Here is a 21,387-nt window from a genome sequence, read left to right as displayed (position 1 = left end):
CTTACTCTGTAGAACAGGGGGAGATCATACAAACTCCACTCACTCTGTAGAGCAGGGGGAGATCATACAAACCCCACTCACTCTGTAGAACAGGGGGAGATCACACAAACTCCCCTCACTCTTACTCTGTAGAACAGGGGGAGATCATACAAACTCCACTCACTCTGTAGAACAGGGGGAGATCATACAAACTCCACTCACTCTGTAGAACAGGGGGAGATCATACAAACTCCACTCACTCTGTAGAACAGGGGGAGATCATACAAACTCCACTCACTCTGTAGAACAGGGGGAGATCATACAAACTCCACTCACTCTGTAGGACAGGGGGAGATCATACAAACTCCACTCACTCTGTAGAACAGGGGGAGATCATACAAACTCCACTCACTCTGTAGAACAGGGGGAGATCATACAAACCCCACTCACTCTGTAGAACAGGGGGAGATCATACAAACTCCACTCACTCTGTAGAACAGGGGGAGATCATACAAACCCCACTCACTCTGTAGAACAGGGGGAGATCATACAAACTCCACTCACTCTGTAGAACAGGGGGAGATCATACAAACCCCACTCACTCTGTAGAACAGGGGGAGATCATACAAACTCCACTCACTCTGTAGAACAGGGGGAGATCATACCAACTCCACTCACTCTGTAGAACAGGGGGAGATCATACAAACTCCACTCACTCTGTAGAACAGGGGGAGATCACACAAACTCCACTCACTCACTCTGTCGAACAGGGGGAGATCATACAAACTCCACTCACTCTGTAGAACAGGGGGAGATCATACAAACTCCACTCACTCTGTAGAACAGGGGGAGATCACACAAACTCCACTCACTCTGTAGAACAGGGGGAGATCATACAAACTCCACTCACTCTGTAGAACACGGGGAGATCACACAAACTCCACTCACTCTGTAGAACAGGGGGAGATCATACAAACTCCACTCACTCTGTAGAACAGGGGGAGATCATACAAACTCCACTCTGTAGAACACGGGGAGATCACACAAACTCCACTCACTCTGTAGAACAGGGGCAGATCACACAAACTCCACTCACTCACTCTGTAGAACAGGGGGAGATCACACAAACTCCACTCACTCACTCTGTAGAACAGGGGGAGATCATACAAACTCCACTCACCCACTCTGTAGAACAGGGGGAGATCACACAAACTCCACTCACCCACTCTGTAGAACAGGGGGAGATCACACAAACTCCACTCACCCACTCTGTAGAACAGGGGGAGATCATACAAACTCCACTCACCCACTCTGTAGAACAGGGGGAGATCACACAAACTCCACTCACCCACTCTGTAGAACAGGGGGAGATCACACAAACTCCACTCACCCACTCACCCCGCCAGCCACTGGAAGAGGCTACACACACACAAACCACACCACGTACCTGCCCAGGTAGTACCAGGACTGGCCCGAGTTGGGGTCGACTTCCAGCGACTTCTGCAGGCACTGGATAGCGCAGGACTCGCGCTGAGACTTCTCTCCCAGCTGCTCGGCTGTGTGATGCATCCAGCCTGGGCACCACCAACATCACCACATCATCATCAACAACATCAACATCATCATCACCACATCATCGTTACATCATCATCATCGCGTTGAGATTTCTCTCCCAGCTGCTCGGCTGTGTGATGCATCCAGCCTGGGCACCGCAACATCACCACCAACATCACCACAACATCATCAACAACATCACATCATCATCGAGCGTGAGCGAGTGAGTGAGTGTGCGAGTCAGTGTGAGTGAGTGAGTCAGCAAGTGTGAGCGAGCGTGTGTGAGCGAGCGAGTGCGAGCAAGTGTGAGTGAGCGAGCGTGAGTGAGCGAGTGTGAGTGTTAGTGAGCGAGTGAGTGTGAGTGTTAGTGAGCGAGTGAGTGAGCGCCTCTGACCCAGTTGCCGTAGTGCGCTTGCCTTGACCGTGGCTGGGAGGTTGTGAGAGAGTGTGAGCGAGTGTGAGCGAGTGTGAGTGAGTGAGTGAGTGTGTGAGCGAGCGAGTGTGAGTGAGTGAGTGAGCGAGTGAGTGAGTGAGTGTGAGTGAGTGTGAGCGAGTGTGAGCGAGTGTGTGTGAGTGAGCGCCTCTGACCCAGTTGCCGTAGTGCGCTTGCCTTGACCGTGGCTGGGAGGTTGTGAGAGAGTGTGAGTGAGCGAGTGTGAGTGAGTGAGCGAGTGTGAGTGAGTGAGCGAGTGTGAGTGAGCGCCTCTGACCCAGTTGCCCTAGTGCGCTTGCCTTGACCGTGGCTGGGAGGTTGTGAGAGTGTGAGCGAGTGTGAGTGAGCGAGTGTGAGTGAGTGAGCGAGTGTGAGTGAGCGAGTGTGAGCGAGCGAGTGTGAGTGAGTGTGAGTGAGTGAGCGAGCGAGTGTGAGTGAGCGCCTCTGACCCAGTTGCCGTAGTGCGCTTGCCTTGACCGTGGCTGGGAGGTTGTCCGTCTGCAGGAGGTGCTCATACGCCTCCTTGGCTGCACGGTACTTGTGCTGCTCATGCAGTGGGGGGGGGGGGGGGGGGACACGGGGTGGGGGGGGGGGTGAGACGGGGTGGTGAGGGAGGTAAACACGGGGGGGGGGTAAGCACGGAGGAATCGGCACCGATCAACGCGGCTCCCTCCCCACGTCGTCTTCTAAAGGTAGCCGGGTCCCCAGCAGGGGGCAGCAGCGGCAGCAGCAGCAACAGTAGCAGCAGCGGCAGCAGTAGTAGCAGCAGCAGCAGCAGCAGCGGCGGCGGTGGTGGTGGTGCCCGTTGCGTGCGGCACGGTGACGCACGGGGGACGGGGCGGTGTGGATGGTACCGCACCCTCACCAGGCAGGTGGAGAGAGAGGGAGCAATAGGGAGAGAGAGAGAGCGGGAGAGACAGCGGGGGAGAGAGCGAGAGAGCGAGGGAGAGCGAGCGCACGAGGCGGTCCGGATGACCTGGGTCAACGCGACCTGCTCAGCCAAGCAGCAGCAACAACAACAACAGCCACCACCACCGCCCCCACCGCCACCACAGCCCACCACCACCACAGCCCCCACCGCAACCGCCACCACAGCCCCCACCACCACCACAGCCCCCACCGCCGCCGCACAAACAACGCGAGGGCCCAGGGCCAAGTGGCACGCCACGCTGGGACGCACGCCAACACATCGACGATACAACAATAATACAAATAATAAAAATAACGCCGAGGCACAGAAACCCGCGTGGCCCACATGGGGCATCATCATCATCGCGGTGGCTAGGAGATGTTGACTACCTCGCCTGGTACGCAGGAGGTCGTGGGTTCGATCCCGACCCCTGACGGCTGCTGCTGCTGCTGTATATTTGGAGTCTGCGTGTCTCTCCCCGTGGTGGTCACTGCGTGGATTTTGTCTCCGGGTTCTCCGCTTCTTCCCTCCACATTTAGAATCAACGTCGCTGGGCGTTGAGAGCATTTGGCTGCTGCTGTACATTTCTACGCGATGTTGACGATGATGATGATGAACAAGAACAACGACACAGCGGCTCAGCGGGGTCCTTACACCGCATGCCTAAACAGATTTTGTTTCGGCCGGATCAAGGGGGCAAAACGGGCGCGGCACGGGCTAGAGAAGAGATGGAGTGATGTGGTACAGGAGGACGTGGAGCTGAGTGGACTTGCCGATGACTGGTACCAGCGGTGTCAAGATCGGCCTCAGTGGAGGAGGCTCGTGAAGGACGCTACTGGGCAGTTGGAGGCAGTCGCCCTCCAGAAATAACAACGGAGGGCGGAGGAACGATGCTCACAACAACGAGCGGAGCGCGGGTGGCTAAAGCACAGCAAGTTGGCACAGTAGGGGGCACAGGTGGTGCATCAGCCGGTCATCTCGGTCAGTCGACCCGTGGCACCTTCTGGGTCTGCCCCGTGCAATCGCCCTCCAGCAACAACAATGGAGGGCGGAGGAGCGACGCTCACAACAACGAGCAGAGCGCCGGGCGGCTAAAATGCAGCGAGTTGGCACGGTGGGGGGTATCAGTCGGAGCGTGGGCGGTCATCTCAGTCAGCCGACCCATGGCACCTGCTGGGTGTCCCGTGACCTGCCAGCAGGGAGCCTTCCACACTTCACGTGATAGCCTCAAAGTGGTGCACCTAGTCTGGCACAGGCGCCGTGGCGAGTATTTGGTATTGGTGTCTGTGTGTGTGTCCGTGTGGACACTGACCTGAATTTCATGTAAGTGAGCGATGTGGAAACGAACTGTGGGAGAGAACGAGATACAGAAGCATCAACGAGGCTCGGTGCTTTACCGCCACAACCACCACCACCACATGGCAATCACCACCACCGCCACAACCACCACCACCACATGGCAATCACCACCACCGCCACCACCACCACATGGCAATCACCACCACCGCCACAACCACCACCACCACCACATGGCAATCACCACCACCGCCACCACCACCACCACATGGCAATCACCACCACAACCACCACCACCACATAGCAATCACTACCCCATAACAATCACCACATAACAACCACCACAACCACAACCACCACCACCACACATAGCACTCACCACCCAGACCACCACCACATGGCAATCACCACCACCACAACCACCACCACCACCACATGGCAATCACCACCCAGAACACCACCACCACCAACATCAACCCATCGCTCTCCAACTCCCACCACTACCACCATGATCATCATCACTGAATGTCACATCACTGCGGGGCACGGCCTCCCACCGTGGTGTGGGGGGGGGGGCACGCGGGGGGTGGGGAGGGTGGGGTGGGGGGTGGGGTGGGTGGGGTGGGGAGGGTGGGGTGGGGAGGGTGGGGAGGGTGGGGTGGGGGGTGGGGTGGGTGGGGGTGGGTGGGGAGGGTGGGGTGGGGGGTGGGGAGGGTGGGGTGGGGGGTGGGGAGGGTGGGGTGGGGGGTGGGGTGGGTGGGGGTGGGTGGGGAGGGTGGGGTGGGGGGTGGGGAGGGTGGGGTGGGGGGTGGGGAGGGTGGGGTGGGGGGTGGGGTGGGTGGGGAGGGTGGGGTGGGGGGTGGGGTGGGGGGTGGGGGAGGGTGGGGGGTGAGAACTCACTCTCGGCTTTGGAGAGCGAGCACGGGCTGGAGTCGATGAGCGCCAGCTGGAAATGCTGCAACAGCAACGCGCACACACACAGACATAGACACACACATACAGACAGACACACACAGACAGACACACACGTAGACACGCACCCATTAGACACAGATCTACACGCGTGCAGACACACCAAGTGAACTCCGGTCAACACAGCGGCAGCAGCAGCGGCGCCTTCACACGCGCTTGCGCTCTCTTCCTTCCGACATGAGGAAGCCACTGGGAGATAATACCACCACCACCTGCAAATCTTCATCATCATCATCCAGATTGACAAACTCGTTTCTTTACAAACCGTGTTCACCTCTGATGAGCACGCTTGGGTACGTACGGTGCTAAAGAAGTGCAACATACACACGCATAGACATTCGTGGCTAGGAGATGTTAACTACCTCGCCTGGTCTACAGGAGGTCGTGGGTTCGATCCCGACTCTTACGCCTGCTGTATGATTTGGAGTTTGCGTCTCTCTCATCATCATCATCACGGTGGCTAGGAGATGTAGACTACCTCGCCTGGTCTACGGGAGGTCGTGGGATCGATCCCTAACCCTGACGCCGGCTACTGCTGCTGCTGTGTATTTGGAGTCTGCATCTCTCATCATCATCTCGGTGGCTAGGAGATGTTAACTACCTCGCCTGGTCTACAGGAGGTCGTGGGTTCGATCCCGACCCCCTGACGCCTGCTGCTGCTGTGTATTTTGAATTTGCGCCCCTCTTTCACCGCGTTGGCGGGCATTTTTCTCCGGGTCTACCACGCGTGGAATCTACGTGCGTTGATTACGTGGGTCACTGTGGCTCTATATGGTTCTGTACGGGTCTCTGTGGGTCTCTGTGGGTCTCTGTGGGTCTCTGTGGGTCTCTGTGGGTCTATGTGAGTCTCTGGGTCTCTGTGGGTCTATACGAGTCTCTGGGTCTCTGTGGGTTTCTGTGGGTCTCTACGAGTCTCTAGGAACATGCAAAAGTTGGGAGTATTTTGCCTGCTGCTATACATTTTCACACGATGATGATGGTGGTGATGGTGGTGATGATGATGATGGTGGTGGTGATGGTGGTGATGGTGGTGATGGTGGTGATGATGGTGGTGATGATGATGATGGTGGTGGTGATGATGAAGCCACCACGTGGCTGAGCTGCTATCACTGGTGATGGCCAGGGGTGTAGCTGCTACACAGCAACTCAGCGGGGCCTTACACCTGCTGATAAATAACACAAACAGTGACGTAGTTTAGAGCCCCCGTGAGCGTCACAATGCATTTGTGGATCGATACTCGGATATTGGAGTCGGCCTCTCTCGCCCCCCACCCCCCTACCATCGTCCGTGTACAGCAGCCAAATATTCTGAAGGCAAAGCGACGTTGATTCTAAACGTGGAGAGGGAGGAAAAACCGGAGGACCACGGGGGCAGAGAGAGGAGAGTGGAGAGACGCGCGCAAATACAGCAAGCCTCTTCTTGGTTCTTTCGGTAAAGTCACGTAGAAGGGAAGTAATAAAATAATAAAAATAAAACATAACAAAATAATTCTCACGACGTTTCGGCCACAACGCAAGCAGCCGTCCTCAGGTGAAGAACAGGTCTGTCGGAAAGACAGCGTCTGAATTGTTTTATTATGTTTTATTATTTTATTACTTCCCTTCTACGTGACTTTACCGAAAGAACCAAGAAGATGAATCCCTGCAGTCACGAAAGCTTTAAATCGAAATATAATAATAATTATTTTACTATTTTATTATATATTATTTGATTATATTATTTTATGTTAATATATTATTTTATTATGTTTTCTTTTAATTACTTTATCATTTCCCTTCTACGTGACTTTACCGAAAGAACCAGGGGCCGGGATCGAACCCACGGAACCTCCCCGCACGCCGGGCGAGGTAGCCAACATCTCGACAAGGAGCACGAACCATCACGCGATCTCAGGTCATCGTCGTAGCGGCGGCGGCTTACGGCAAATAATCATCCAACAGAGATGCTGGTCACTGCATCGCCACGCGGCGCTTTCAGACGCGCTTCCAAAGCCGTCTGGAACGCTCTCTTCCGATGCCACTTTTAAATCTTCATCATCATCATCTAGATTGACGAACTCATTTCTTTAGAACTGCTTCTTGTTGTTGTTGTGTTTAGTTCGTTGTCCTTCCACCCCCCCCTCCCCCCCCGCACTTCTGATTAGCACGGGCGGGTGGCGACGTGCGGTGTTAAAAAACGTTCTACATGCAAATACACGCGCCCACTCACCCACCTACACCCTAGCCCACTCACACACACACACCCACCCACACCCTAGCCCACTCGCCCACACACACCCTAGCCCACTCACACACCCACACCCACCCACACCCTAGCCCACTCGCCCACACACACCCTAGCCCACTCACACACCCACACCCTAGCCCACTCACCCACCCACACCCACCCACACCCTAGCCCACTCACCCACACACACCCACCTACACACCCTAGCCCACTCACCCACCCACACCCTAGCCCACTCACCCACCCACACCCTAGCCCACTCACCCACCCACCTACACACCCTAGCCCACTCACCCACACACACTCACCCACACCCTAGCCCACTCACCCACCCACACCCTAGCCCACTCACCCACCCACCTACACACCCTAGCCCACTCACCCACACACCCACCTACACACCCTAGCCCACTCACCCACACACCCACCCACACCCTAGCCCACCCACCCACACCCACCTACACACCCTAGCCCACTCACCCACACACCCACCCACACCCTAGCCCACTCACCCACACACCCACCCACACCCTAGCCCACTCACCCACCCACACCCACCTACACACCCTAGCCCACTCACCCACACACCCACCCACACCCTAGCCCACTCACCCACACACCCACCCACACCCTAGCCCACTCACCCACACACCCACCCACACCCTAGCCCACTCACCCACCCACACCCACCTACACACCCTAGCCCACTCACCCACACACCCACCCACACCCTAGCCCACTCACCCACACACACCCAACCCACTCGCCCGCCTACACCCAACAGACTCGCCCACCTACACACTCACCCACTCACCCACCCACACCCTAGCCCACTCACCCACCCACACCCTAGCCCACTCGCCCACACACACCCAACCCACTCGCCCACCTACACCCAACAGACTCGCCCACCTACACACTCACCCACTCACCCACCCACACCCTAGCCCACTCACCCACCCACACCCTAGCCCACTCGCCCACACACACCCAACCCACTCGCCCACCTACACCCAACAGACTCGCCCACCTACACACTCGCCCACTCACCCACCCACACCCTAGCCCACTCACCCACCCACACCCTAGCCCACTCACCCACACACACCCTAGCCCACTCACCCACACACACCCTAGCCCACTCACCCACACACACCCTAGCCCACTCGCCCACTCACCCACTCACCCACCCACACCCTAGCCCACTCACCCACACACACCCAACCCACTCACCCGCCTACACCCAACAGACTCGCCCACCTACACACTCGCCCACTCACCCACACACACCCAACCCACTCGCCCGCCTACACCCAACAGACTCGCCCACCTACACACTCGCCCACTCACCCACCCACACCCTACCCACTCACCCACCTACACCCAACACACTATCCCACCTACACACTCGCCCACTCACCCACCCACACCCTACCCACTCACCCACCTACACCCAACACACTATCCCACCTACACCCTAGCCCACTCACCCACCCACACCCTACCCACTCGCCCATCTACTCCCTACACACTATCCCACCCACACCCGAGCCCACTCACCCACCCACACCCTACACAACACTATCCCACACCTACCCCTAACTCACTCACCCACCCACACCCTACACAACACTATCCCACACCTACCCCTAACTCACTCACCCACCCACACCCTACACAACACTATCCCACACCTACCCCTAACTCACTCACCCACCCACACCCTACACAACACTATCCCACCCACACCCTACATACTAACCCACCCACACCATACACAACACTATCCCACCTACCCCTAACTCACTCACCCACCCACACCCTACAGACTCACCCGCCTACACCCCCCACAACACTATCCCACCCACACCCTACACAACACTATCCCACCTACACACTCACCCGCCTACACGCTACACACGAGCCCACTGACAGTGAATGATTCGAGGGAGAGAGACGCACAGGGAGAGAGGTGAGAGTGGGAAGAGGCAGGACGACTACAAGCCACAGAGTGAGTGGGGGAGGAGGGAGTGGGGAGGAGGGAGCGAGGGGGAGGGGGGAACTCCGCCATTGGCCCCAGGCGCCCCCTCACGTCCCGGCTTTAACCCCTTCAGCCTCCACTGGGAGTGGGGGGGGGGCACACGAACCCTGGACAACCGCAGCGTCACCACTCAACACCTGACACCCTACACACTACACTCTACACCCTACACTACACGCTACACCCTACCCACTCACATTACACACGCTACACTACACCCTACACACACGGCTCTACATCGTACATGCACGCTGCACCCACTACACACGGCACTCTACACCCACACGACACGCTACCTCCACACCACACACACATTACACCTGCCCTACACCCTACACCACTCACAACGCTCCACCCCACCCAGCGCCCCAGCCCCACTCAACACGCCCCACTCAACACACTGCACTCACACTGCACCGGACGCACTGCACTCAACACACACCCAATGCTCTAACAACCAACATCCTCGCCCGGCCAACACCCACTCGCACCTACAGCCCCACTCAACAACCATCAACAACCCCTCACACCCCCGCACCCCAACCCTCTGCATCCACCCAACACCCTACACACACAGCCGGCACCACGTCACCCACCCGCCGACCTGCACGCATCGCCCGAGCCAACAGCCTCACCACGACACACGTGACATCTACACCCTCTCAAACAACACCCTCACCACGACCCACGTGCACATCAACAATCTCTCAAAACAACAGCCTCACCACGACACACGTGACCATCTACACCCTCTCAAGCAACAGCATCACCACGACACACGTGACCATCTACACCCTCTCAAGCAACACCCTCAATACGACCCACGTGACCATCTACACCCTCTCAACAAACACCCTCACACACACACAGAGCCCCGGCAACAGCGCGGCTCCAAGCAACACCCCAACTAGCTCGTGAGCTCCGAACACCCTCGCGCTGCGATGGGAAGCCGCGTGCGTGAGGAGACGTGGGGGGGGGGCGTGTTCCCGTGACCGTCTTGTCTTTGGGGCCTTCTTAACTCATGGCCCCTGTGAGGAAGAAAGCTTCGTAGCTCACGGGATTCCTCCTGAAGCGTCAACAAACTCCCTCGTTCTCAAGCGCCGCTAGCAAGCAGCACCACGCCCGGCCGCCTTTGTCTCCCCAGTGGGCGATGTTTTAACGCGCCGCACCAGGTACTCGTTTGAGGCTGAGTCGACCTAGGGGAGGCTCAGGACCAGTTCAGATAATCGTCGCCGGTGTTGGCCGTGAGCGGGAATCGAACCCGGGTCGCCGGGTTCGTAGAGCGGCGTAGCGCGCTAACCGCTGCACCACCGCTCCCCACACGCACACAGTGACACACACAGTGACACACACACACAGACAGTTACACAGTGACATACACACAGGCACACAGTGGCAGGCACACCATGACACACACATACACAGTGACACACAGGCACACAATGACACAGTGGCAGGCACACCATGACACACACAGTGACACACACAGTGACACACCCAGAGTGACACACACACACACACACAGGCACACAATGACACACAGTGGCAGACACACCATGACACACACACAGTGACACACACACTGACACAGTGACACACACAGTGACACACACAGTGACACACAGTAATCCAGCTGCTTCACATTACAAACAGAATAAGAAAAGGCTGAGCAGGCAGGGAGGGTGGCAAGGAGGGCGAGGGGAGAGTGAGGGGGGGAGTGAGGGGGGGGGAGAGTGAGGGGGGGGGAGTGAGGGGAGAGGGTGGGGGGGAGAGTGAGAGGGGGGGGGGAGAGTGAGGGGGGGGGAGTGAGGGGAGAGGGGGGAGAGTGAGAATGGGGAGTGAGAGGGGGGGAGAGTGTGAGGTGGGTGGGAGAGTGTGGGGAGAGTGAGGGGGGGGAAGTGAGGGGTGAGTGAGAGGTGGGAGGCTAAGAGTGCTGGGGGAGGAGAGGGAGGCAGCGATGATGGAGGGGGAGGGCTGGGGGAGGGAGAGATGCTAAACAGCAGACTTCCTAGAAAGCATCTGCAGAGGAAAAAAAAGAGTGAGACGCACACACACGCAGTGCAAACACACACACAGGCAGGGCACACACAAACACGCACAATGTACACACGCAGTGCTCTGTGCGTGCGTTTGTGGGTCTGTGTGATGAGTCTGTAGGTCTCTGTGTGGTGAGTCTGTGGGTCTCTGTGTGGTGAGTCTGTGGGTCTCTGTGTGGTGAGTCTATGGGTCTCTGTGTGGTGAGTCTGTGGGTCTCTGTGTGATGAGTCTGTGGGTCTCTGTGTGGTGAGTCTGTGGGTCTCTGTGTGGTGAGTCTGTGGGTCTCTGTGTGGTGAGTCTGTGGGTCTCTGTGTGGTGAGTCTGTGGGTCTGTGTGGTGGGTCTTTGTGTGATGAGTCTGTGGGTCTCTGTGTGGTGAGTCTGTGGGTCTCTGTGTGATGAGTCTGTGGGTCTCTGTGTGGTGAGTCTGTGGGTCTCTGTGTGGTGAGTCTGTGGGTCTCTGTGTGGTGAGTCTGTGGGTCTCTGTGTGATGAGTCTGTGGGTCTCTGCTTCACACCTTACTTAGCCAACCGCGCTCATCAACACAACAAGAATTTGACCTTTCACCTCATTTCCTGCCATGCCCCCCCCCTGCCCCCCCAGCCCCCTACCCCCTCCTTGCCCCCCCCCAGCCCCCCCCCTGCCCACCCCCCCCCCCGACTCTCCCCGTGCCGCGTCACCCTCCGGCATTCCTCGTCGCCCTCTTCGGGTCTCCATGGGCTCTGACCTCCTCGTGACGCAAACTCCCACGGCCGGTGGTGGTGGTGGCGGTGGTGGCGGCGGTGGTGGTGGAGGTGGTGGCGGCGGTGGTGGTGGTCGTGGTGGTGGTGGTGGTGGTCGTGGTGGTGGTGGAAACGTCGCGAGTCTCTCTCGCTCCCTCCCCTCCATTCTCCATCCCCCCCACTCCGTCAACGCGAGTCACCTCCACACCCCCCCCCCCCCCCCCACGACTACCTCCACCTCTACCACCACACCCCCCCAACCACTACCGCCACCACCTTCACCACCTCCACCGCCACCACCTCCGCTACCACCTCCATCGCCGCCACCACCACAGATACCGCAACCACCGCCACCACCACGAACTTTACCTCCACCACCTCTGCTACCGCCACCACCTCCACTCCCGCCACCACCAGAACCCACAACCGCTGTGGTTGTGGTTGCCGGGTCCCAGAAGGGAGGCTGACTCAGGCCTGACTCAGGCCTGACTCAGGCCTGACTCAGGCCTGAGTCAGGCCGTGCCGGGTAGCATAGAAGGAGCTGAGAGTGGGGAGAGCTCGTGGCTGATGGTTCTTGGACTCGTCACATCCCACCGCCATGTTCGCTAGACATTGCACGGCCGGATGTTTGTTGGCCGTCTTGGTGGTCATCGCCGTCGGTGTGACACGTCCAGGGTCGAGTCTACGGGGGACCTGTGCCGTGTCGAGCAGCCAATGAAGACGGTGTGCCTCACGGAAACCCTCGTCACGTGAAGGGTCTCTAGAGTTCATTCAGCCGGTCCATGATCAAACAACAACAACTCAACTCAATCACCACCCAACCACACTCACACCCCTTGTGAATGAGACCTCCTGTGCATATAAATAACCTTCGTCGCTTTTGATTTCTCTACCTGCTAACACGAATCAATCTTGTCAAACTCGACACACACCCCCCCCCCCCCCCATTAGGGTCGTGCCGTGAGCGGTGCCCTGAGTATTGCCGAGGGCGGTGTAAAGATTCTACACACGGGCCTTGATTGTGCGGATTGCACCCCAGCGCACAGACACACCCCAGCGCACAGACAGCCTACAACACACAGACACACCTCAACGACAACTCCACCACTAAGTGGCGGTGACGCCACCACCACGGCGCTTGTGCCAGGCCAGGCCAGCCCCCCCCCCCTTTGAGGCAGGAGGTCACAGGACAGACCCAGGGGCTAGACTGATCAAGATGACACAGACACACCCGGCAACACACAGACACCACACAGACACACCCTGCAACACACAGACACACCCAGACACACAGACACCACACAGACACACCCTGCAACACACAGACATAGCCCGCAGCACACAGACACACACACCCAGACACACACACAACACACAGACATAGCCTGCAACACACAGACACACCCTGCAACAGACACACACATAACACAGACACACAAAGACACACAAACAACACACAGACAGCCTGCAGCGCACAGACAGCCCGCAACACATAGACACACCCTGCAACACATAGACACACCCTGCAACACATAAACACACCCTGACACACACAAGACACACCCCGCAGCACACAGACACACCCTGCGACACACCCCGCAACACAGACACACCCCGCAACACACAGACACACACACAACACACAGACATAGCCTGCAACACACAGACACACCCTACAACACCCAACACACAGACATAGCCTGCAACACACAGACACACCCTACAACACACAGACACACCCTGAACCACACAGACACATCCTACACCACACAGACACAACACAGACACACACAACACAGACACACCCTGAACCACACAGACACACCCTGAACCACACAGACACACCCTACAACACAGACACACACAGACACACAACACAGACACACCCTGAACCACACAGACACACCCTACAACACACAGACACACCCTGCAGCACACAGACACACACACAACAACACAGACACACCCTACACACACACAGACAGCCTACAACACACAGACAAACCCTTCAACACACATACAAACCCTTCAACACACATACACACCCCGCAGCACACAGACACACCCTACACCACACAGACACACCCTGAACCACACAGACACAGCCTACAACACAGACACACCCTACAACACACAGACACACCCTGAACCACACAGACACACCCTACAACACACGAGACACAACACAGACACACCCCACAACACACACCACTTGCACAGCCCAGAAAAGACAAAGATCCCCCGTGTAGCCTCTTAACAGACTGTTGGGGCAAGTGCTGTGAGCAGCACCCATGCAGGCTGCCGGCACCGTGGCACACGAGGGGGTGGGGGGGTGGACAGCACCACGCCCGGCCGCCTTTGTCTCCCCAGTGGCGATGTTCACTACTGCACACACCGCGGGTTGAGATGATCGGTGTTGGCTGTGAGCGGGGCTCTAAACCTCACACCGCCGGGTTCGTAGGGGCAGCGAGTCAACCGTTGCACCACCGCTCCCCAGCACACACACACATTGCACACACGGATGTATACATACACACACACACAATTGCACACACACACATTGCACACACTGCACACACAATTGCACACACATACACACAATTGCACACACACACATGCACACACACACACACAATTGCACACACACACACACAATAGCACACACACACAATTGCACACACACATACACACACGAACACACAGATAACTGCAGGGTGGAGAGAGGGGGAAGAGAAGAAATAAAAAAGGCAAAGCAGAGCTGCAAAGGGGAGCCGTGCTATTGGCTGCTCGGCAGCCAATCAGGAGGCGGAGAGGCCCATCCGTCACCAAGGCACGCGTTCTGCCCGGCAACAGGGGCAGCTGCCTGCCCTACACACACACGGGTCTCCTGCCCCACACACACGGGTCTCCTGCCCCACACACACACAGGTCTCCTGCTACACACACACACAGGTCTCCTGCTGCACACACACACACGGGTCTCCTGCCCCACACACACACGGGTCTCCTGCTACACACACACACACGGGTCTCCCGCTACACACACACACGGGTCTCCTGCCACACACACACACACGGGTCTCCTGCCACACACACACACACGGGTCTCCTGCTACACACACACACACACACGGGTCTCCTGCTACACACACACACACACGGGTCTCCTGCTACACACACACACGGGTCTCCTGCTACACACACACACGGGTCTCCTGCTACACACACACACACGGGTCTCCTGCTACACACACACACACGGGTCTCCTGCTACACACACACACGGGTCTCCTGCTACACACACACACACGGGTCTCCTGCTACACACACACACACACGGGTCTCCTGCTACACACACACACACGGGTCTCCTGCTACACACACACACACGGGTCTCCTGCCACACACACACACGGGTCTCCTGCCACACACACACACACGGGTCTCCTGCCCCACACACACACACACGGGTCTCCTGCTACACACACACACACGGGTCTCCTGCCCCCACACACACACACACGGGTCTCCTGCTACACACACACACGGGTCTCCTGCTACACGGAGGCAGGGGAGGGAGGGAGGGAGGCAGATGGCTGCCGAGCCAAGGCCACTGAACCTCACAGGCAGCAGCTACTCCCCTGGGGGAGGACGGCGCGGCGACAACAACGTGGTGTGTGTGTGTGTGGTGTGTGTGTGGTGTGTGTGTGGTGTGTGTGGTGTGTGTGTGGTGTGTGTGGTGTGTGTGTGGTGTGTGTGTGGTGTGTGTGTGGTGTGTGTGTGGTGTGGTGTGTGTGTGTGGTGTGTGTGTGTGGTGTGTGTGTGGTGTGGTGTGTGTGTGGTGTGTTTGTGTGTGGTGTGGTGTGTGTGTGGTGTGGTGTGTGTGTGGTGTGTGGTGTGTGTGTGGTGTGTGTGTGTGGTGTGTGGTGTGGGTGTGTGGTGTGTGTGTGGTGTGGTGTGTGTGGTGTTGTGTGTGTGTGTGGTGTGTGTGTGTGGTGTGTGTGTGTGGTGTGTGTGTGGTGGTGTGTGTGGTGTGTGTGTGTGGTGGTGTGTGTGTGGTGTTGTGTGTGGTGGTGTGTGTGTGGTGGTGTGTGTGTGGTGGTGTGTGTGTGGTGGTGTGTGTGTGGTGTGTGTGTGGTGTGTGTGTGGTGTTGGTGTGGTGTGTGTGTGGTGTTGTGTGTGGTGTTGTGTGTGTGGTGTTGTGTGTGGTGTTGTGTGTGTGGTGTGTGCTGTGTGTGTTGTGTGTGCGGTGTGTGTGTGTGGTATGTGTGTGGTGTGTATGCGGTGCGTGTGGTGTGTGCTGTGTGCAATGTGTGTGTGTGTGCAATGTATGCAGTGTGTGCGGTGTGTGTGCTGTGTGCAATGTATGCAGTGTGTGTGGTGTGTGTGTGCAATGTATGGTGTGTGCGTTGTGTGCGGTGCGTGCGCGTACCTTGAGGCTGCTCTCGTAGTCGGTGTTGAGCTTGAACATCAAAGCGAGCCGCAGGTGGACCTCATTGGCGCGCCGGAAGCCCGGCTCGATGTAGAGCACCTCCTGGAAGGCCTTGGTGGCCCTGGGGGGACACGGGGGGGGGGCACGGGGGGGGGGGGGGGGGGGGAGTGTCAGCGGGCGCCGGTTACAGGCCGGACGTCCGGGGTGGGAGATGGAGCCGATGTCTTGCAACGCGGATCCGACGCGGTGGTCAGAACGGAGCCGGCAACATTTGATGGAACTGCCTGCAAGGAACGGAACCGGCGGAACAGAATAGATCCAGCAGAACGGAACGTTCAGAGTGGAACCGGCGGAACAGAAGAGATCCAGCAGAACGGAACGTTCAGAGTGGAACCGGCGGAACAGAATCGATCCAGCAGAACGGAACGTTCAGAGTGGAACCGGCGGAACAGAATAGATCCAGTAGAACGGAACGTTCAGAGTGGAACCAGTGGAACAGAATCGATCCAGCAGAACGGAACGTTCAGAGTGGGACCAGCAGAACAGAATCGATCCAGCAGAACGGAACGTTCAGAGTGGAACCAGCGGAACAGAAGAGATCCAGCAGAACGGAACGTTCAGAGTGGAACCAGCAGAACAGAATCGATCCAGCAGAACAGAACGTTCAGAGTGGAACCAGCGGAACAGAATAGATCCAGCAGAACGGAACGTTCAGAGTGGAACCAGCAGAACAGAATCGATCCAGCAGAACGGAACGTTCAGAGTGGAACCAGCGGAACAGAAGAGATCCAGCAGAACGGAATGTTCAGAGTGGAACCGGCGGAACAGAATCGATCCAGCAGAACGGAACGTTCAGAGTGGAACCAGCGGAACAGAATCGATCCAGCAGAACGGAACGTTCAGAGTGGAACCGGCGGAACAGAATCGATCCAGCAGAACGGAACGTTCAGAGTGGAACCTGCGGAACAGAAGAGATCCAGCAGAACGGAACGTTCAGAGTGGATCAAAAAGCCCCTCCCCCCACCCTGAACGAGACCTGCACGGCCACACAAAGACAAAGATCCCCCGTATAGCCTTAACAGACTGTAGGGGCAAGTGCTGTTAGCGAGCACCTATGAAGGCCGGAACGGCACACGAGGGGGTGGGTGGCCAGCACCACGCCCGACCGCCTTTGTCTCCCCAGTGGCGATGTTTACTAAACACCGCACCAGGTACTCATTTGAGGCTGAGTCGACCTAGGGGAGGCCCAGGACCGGTTCAGATAATCGTCGCTGGTGTTGTTGGCCGTGAGCGGGAATCGAACTCGGGTCGCCGGGTTCATAGCGCAGCGTAGCGCTAACCGCTGCACCACCGCTCACCACACACAAATACCTTCACGACCGCACACACACCTGCATGGACACACACACACCTACACACACACACACCTACACGGCCACACACACACACACCTACACGGCCACACACACACACACCTACACGGCCACACACACACACACCTACACGGCCACACACACACACCAACACACACACACACCTGCACGGCCACACACACACCTGCACGGCCGCACACACACACCTGCACGGCCACACACACACACACCTACACGGCCACACACACACCTGCACGGCCACACACCTGCACGGCCGCACACACACCTACACCTGCACGGCCGCACACACACACACCTGCACGGCCACACACACACACCTGCACGGCCACACACACACACCTGCACGGCCACACACACACCTGCACGGCCACACACACACACACCTGCACGGCCACACACACACCTGCACGGCCACACACACACCTACACCTGCACGACTGCGCACACACACACCTACACACACACACCGACACACACACACCTGCACGGCCACACACACACACACCTGCACAGCCACACACACACGGAGTTACGGAGGCTGCACAGTGGCACCATCGACCCTGGGAGAGACCCCCACGGATCCCCTTTCATCCTGCGGCCACAGCGCGTGGTGAGGCCACTGCCCTTGATCCCACGTGATGGGGTACAGGAAGTGGGGGGAGGGGGGAGACTGGGGGGTCAAGACCACCCCCCCTCACCTCCAAACCTCCCCCCACCATCAGAGGTCCGGCTTCCTCTCCCTGCGTCACCCCCCAACCCCCACCTCGCTCTCCCATCCTCTCTCTCACTTCCCCTTCACGCGAAAGCGGCCTCCCACCTCTCTACTCATCTACCCCACGTGTCCCCACGTGTCCCCACGTGTCCCCACGTGACCCCACGTGACCCCACGAATCTCCCCACGAATCTCCCCACGTCTCCCCCCATCTACCACGTCTCACCGCGTCTCTCCCCACATCTCCGGTCACACACAGTCACACAGACACACAGGCAAAGATAAAAGACACACAGACACCGACACACGCACATTGACACCGACACACACCGACACACACAGCCACACGTACACCGACACACACACTGACACACCAACACACACAGCCACACGTACACTGACACACACACACACACCATCACACACACAGACACACACACCGACACACACACACCGACACACACACAGACACACACTGACACACCATCACACACACACAGACACACACCGACACACACACCGACACACACACCGACACCGACACACACACAGACCCCGCAGTAATAACCATCAGCCTCCACTCGCTCCCTCCACAGGGAGAGGGCCCAAGGGGATTGGTTTGGCGAGGTGCGACCCTTGAACTCTGACCACTGGGGGCATGACCTCTATCTGCCACCTCCTGTCAGGATGTCTTGGAGGCACAGGAAAAAGGCGATACAACACACACACACTCATACAACACACACTCATACACACTCATACAACACACACACTCACTCACCTACACACACACACTCACCTACACACACTCATACAACACACACACACTCATACATACACACACCTACACACACACTCGCACACACTCACCTACATACAACACACACTCATACAACACACACTCATACAACACACACACTCATACACACTCACCTACATACAACACACACTCATACAACACACACACTCATACACACTCATACAACACACACACACTCATACAACACACACACACTCTCACCTACACACACACTCACCTACACACACACACTCATACATACACACACACTCATACACACTCACCTACATACAACACACACACTCATATAACACACACCAATATAACACACACATACACACACTCATACATACACACACACTCATACAACACACACCAATATAACACACACACAGACGTACACACATACACACACACAGACGTACACACATACACAGACGTACACACACACACAGACGTACACACACACAGACGTACACACACACACAGACGTACACACACACAGACGTACACACACACAGACGTACACACACACACAGACGTACACACACACAGACGTACACACACACAGACGTACACACGTACACACACACAGACGTGCACACACACAGACGTACACACACACAGACGTACACACACACAGACGTACACCCACACACACACACAGACGTACACACACACAGACGTACACCCACACACACACACAGACGTGCACACACACAGACGTACACACACACACAGACGTGCACACACACAGACGTACACACACACAGACGTACACACACAGTCACACACACACAGACGTGCACACACACAGACGTACACACACACACAGACGTGCACACACACAGACGTACACACACACAGACGTACACACACAGTCACACACACACAGACGTGCACACACGTACACACGTGCTCACCACCCTTACCCACACCACGGCTAATTCACGGCTGGCCGTGAGGGATGCAGCGGGGGGGGGGGGGGGGGCGACGTTGCCAGGCAACAGCGGAGCGGCCTGGTGGTTTCATGTCTGGACCCCTTTTCTCAAACGTCGGTTGCCTCGGCAACGGGATGAGAGGAGGGGGGTGGGGGCTTCAAACAATGGCCGCCACTCTCATTGGCGGAGCGGTGGACTCAGAGCGGTGGACTAAGAGCGGTGGACTCGGAGCGGTGGACTCGGAGCGGTGGACTCGGAGCGGTGGACTCGGAGCGGTGGACTCGGAGCGGTGGACTAAGAGCGGTGGACTCGGAGCGGTGGACTCGGAGCGGTGGACTCGGAGCGGTTGCTGTGCGGCCAGAGGAGCGTAACCGTTGGCACGGCAACCGTCACGTGCAGGACCACCACCGCGCCAACGCGAGCGCCATGGGTACCATCACAACAACCACCACCACCACAACAACCACAACAACCACCACCACAATCACCACAACCACCATGCACAGGACACTCTCGCAACACCACCCCCACCAACCTCACAACGCCCTCACAGCGGGGCCAGCCACACCACCACCCCCCCACCAACCCCACAACGCCCTCACAGCGGGGCCAGCCACACCACCACCAACCCCACAACGCCCTCACAGCGGGGCCAGCCACACCACCACCCCCACCACCAACCTCACAACGCCCTCACAGCGGGGCCAGCCACACCACCACCCCCCCACCAACCCCACAACGCCCTCACAGCGGGGCCAGCCACACCACCACCCCCCCACCAACCTCACAACGCCCTCACAGCGGGGCCAGCCACACCACCACCCCCCCCACCAACCCCACAACGTCCCTCACAGCGGGGCCAGCCACACCACCACCCCCCCCACCAACCCCACCAACCCCACAACGCCCTCACAGCGGGGCCAGCCACACCACCACCCC

At 57.7% G+C, this 21,387-nt stretch overlaps 1 protein-coding gene across 1 annotated transcript in view; it reads right to left on the bottom strand.

Moving 5' to 3' along the window:
- The window catches only part of LOC144952252 (lysine-specific demethylase 6A-like), a 56,984-nt gene extending 40,261 nt beyond the window's left edge, over positions 1 to 16,723 (bottom strand). Inside the window, 5 exon segments of the mRNA XM_078882683.1 lie at positions 1,427 to 1,553; positions 2,416 to 2,509; positions 4,189 to 4,223; positions 5,073 to 5,127; positions 16,603 to 16,723. Coding sequence (XP_078738809.1) covers positions 1,427 to 1,553; positions 2,416 to 2,509; positions 4,189 to 4,223; positions 5,073 to 5,127; positions 16,603 to 16,641 — 350 coding nt within the window. The 5' untranslated portion in view covers positions 16,642 to 16,723.
- Positions 16,724 to 21,387: the final 4,664 nt, after the last annotated feature.

The sequence above is a fragment of the Lampetra fluviatilis genome, chromosome 66, assembly GCF_964198595.1.
Source record: "Lampetra fluviatilis chromosome 66, kcLamFluv1.1, whole genome shotgun sequence".
Taxonomy (NCBI): Eukaryota; Metazoa; Chordata; class Hyperoartia; order Petromyzontiformes; family Petromyzontidae; genus Lampetra; species Lampetra fluviatilis.
The sequence above is the reverse complement of the archived record's forward strand: the minus strand, read 5'-3'. Positions and strand labels throughout refer to the sequence as shown.